The sequence below is a fragment of the Nematolebias whitei genome, chromosome 1 (genome assembly GCF_014905685.2).
Source record: "Nematolebias whitei isolate Nwh7 chromosome 1, NemWhi1, whole genome shotgun sequence".
Taxonomy (NCBI): Eukaryota; Metazoa; Chordata; class Actinopteri; order Cyprinodontiformes; family Rivulidae; genus Nematolebias; species Nematolebias whitei.
This window is the reverse complement of record NC_056498.1, coordinates 15,069,164-15,070,551: the sequence shown is the minus strand read 5'-3', so window position 1 is coordinate 15,070,551 and position 1,388 is coordinate 15,069,164. Positions and strand designations below refer to the sequence as shown.

The 1,388-nt window shown below is 33.9% G+C and overlaps 1 protein-coding gene across 1 annotated transcript in view; it reads right to left on the bottom strand.

The window, feature by feature from the left end:
- The window catches only part of LOC119414808 (GTPase IMAP family member 7-like), an 8,651-nt gene extending 7,663 nt beyond the window's left edge, over positions 1 to 988 (bottom strand). Inside the window, exon 1 of the mRNA XM_037681927.1 lies at positions 982 to 988. Within this exon, the coding sequence (XP_037537855.1) occupies positions 982 to 988 (7 nt within the window). The remainder of the gene's footprint in view (positions 1 to 981) is intronic.
- Positions 989 to 1,388: the final 400 nt, after the last annotated feature.

Genomic DNA, 1,388 nt, shown 5'->3' with positions numbered 1-1,388 from the left:
TATCATTCTATAAAAGTGTATATGGTAAATGGACTGTACTTACAGTATTTAGCACCTTTTCCATCTTATTAAGATACTCAAAGCACTTTACAACACAATCTGTGCTCTAAATTACCCATTAATACAGCACTCCACTATTTCTTTACAAATAATAATTGGTGCTTTATCACAGTCATACACTGATGGGACACACATCAAAGGCAATGAGGGTTTCATTGTCTTGCCCAGGGACACTTTGGCATGCGACTGCTGGTGGAATCTAACCCCCAGCTCGTGCATTGGAAAACAACTGCTCTAACCATTCAGCCACAGCCACCCAAACTATAGTTTGTCTAGGCCTTTATTATATTATATTTTGTTTGTGTTATTCATCAGTAGGAAATTATGATGAACTCTACCAAAACAAATGTCTTTATTAGAACTCTAAATCCTTTAATAAATAAGTCAAATCTGTCAAAAAAATACATTTATTATTTTAGACAGTCTCACCATCAGCTGTTTGGACTACACTCTAGTTGCTATAGCAACAACTTTGGCTGTAACACAATGGCTGAGCGTGCAACCTGTTTTATTGTTTCTATTGGGATACAAATTACTTCCTTGAAGTTAAAATGATTGCCGCTTCCCTTTTTTATACTACAGACATACAATATTTCAATATAATTGAAAATAAAGTTATGAACAATTGAAATAGTTAATGAATTAAAAATCCAAAAATATTTGTCATTTGTTTTGTTTTTTTCTCCCGTTGTACTAAATGCACACTAAAGCCTGACCCTAAAATTGAGATGTGTATGGTTCACGTGTTTTGCATTTAGGCATTTCATCTCAGCAGTACATACTGTATCCTAAAGGGTCAATACTTATAGTACATAGGTATTAGTTTGAAATCTAACCATCTATTTGTGACAGTATGTTTAAAGTTCAGAGAGTAGGTGAAGCTAAACATGTAATTCAGATATGAAAATAAACTCAACTGACCGTCCATGTTGTCAAAAGACAAAAAAATAAAAAAAGATTAGAAAAGGCACAGAAAAAGGTCTCAGATGTTTTTCGGGAGGAGGACAGTCTTGTCTGTTCAGTGTCCTTGCTGTGTGTGCTTTTCTTTCAGCTTTATTTGTCATAGTTTAAGTTTACTTCCCTTCCCTACTGGTTTGACTTGTTGGTTGGCCTTAATTGAACAATAGAAACATTATGACACAGTATTCAGGCATGACGCAGGCTGAAATTACTTTTATTTTAATAATAACTGTAACCATACAGCAGTAGTTTAAACAATCAGATCACAGACTGTTGCAAACAATTGCTGTCATTAAAACAGGAACTTTGTTGATAAGAACATTTATGGTTGAAAAGCAAAAATAACCGAACTACAAGGAGTTTTTTTT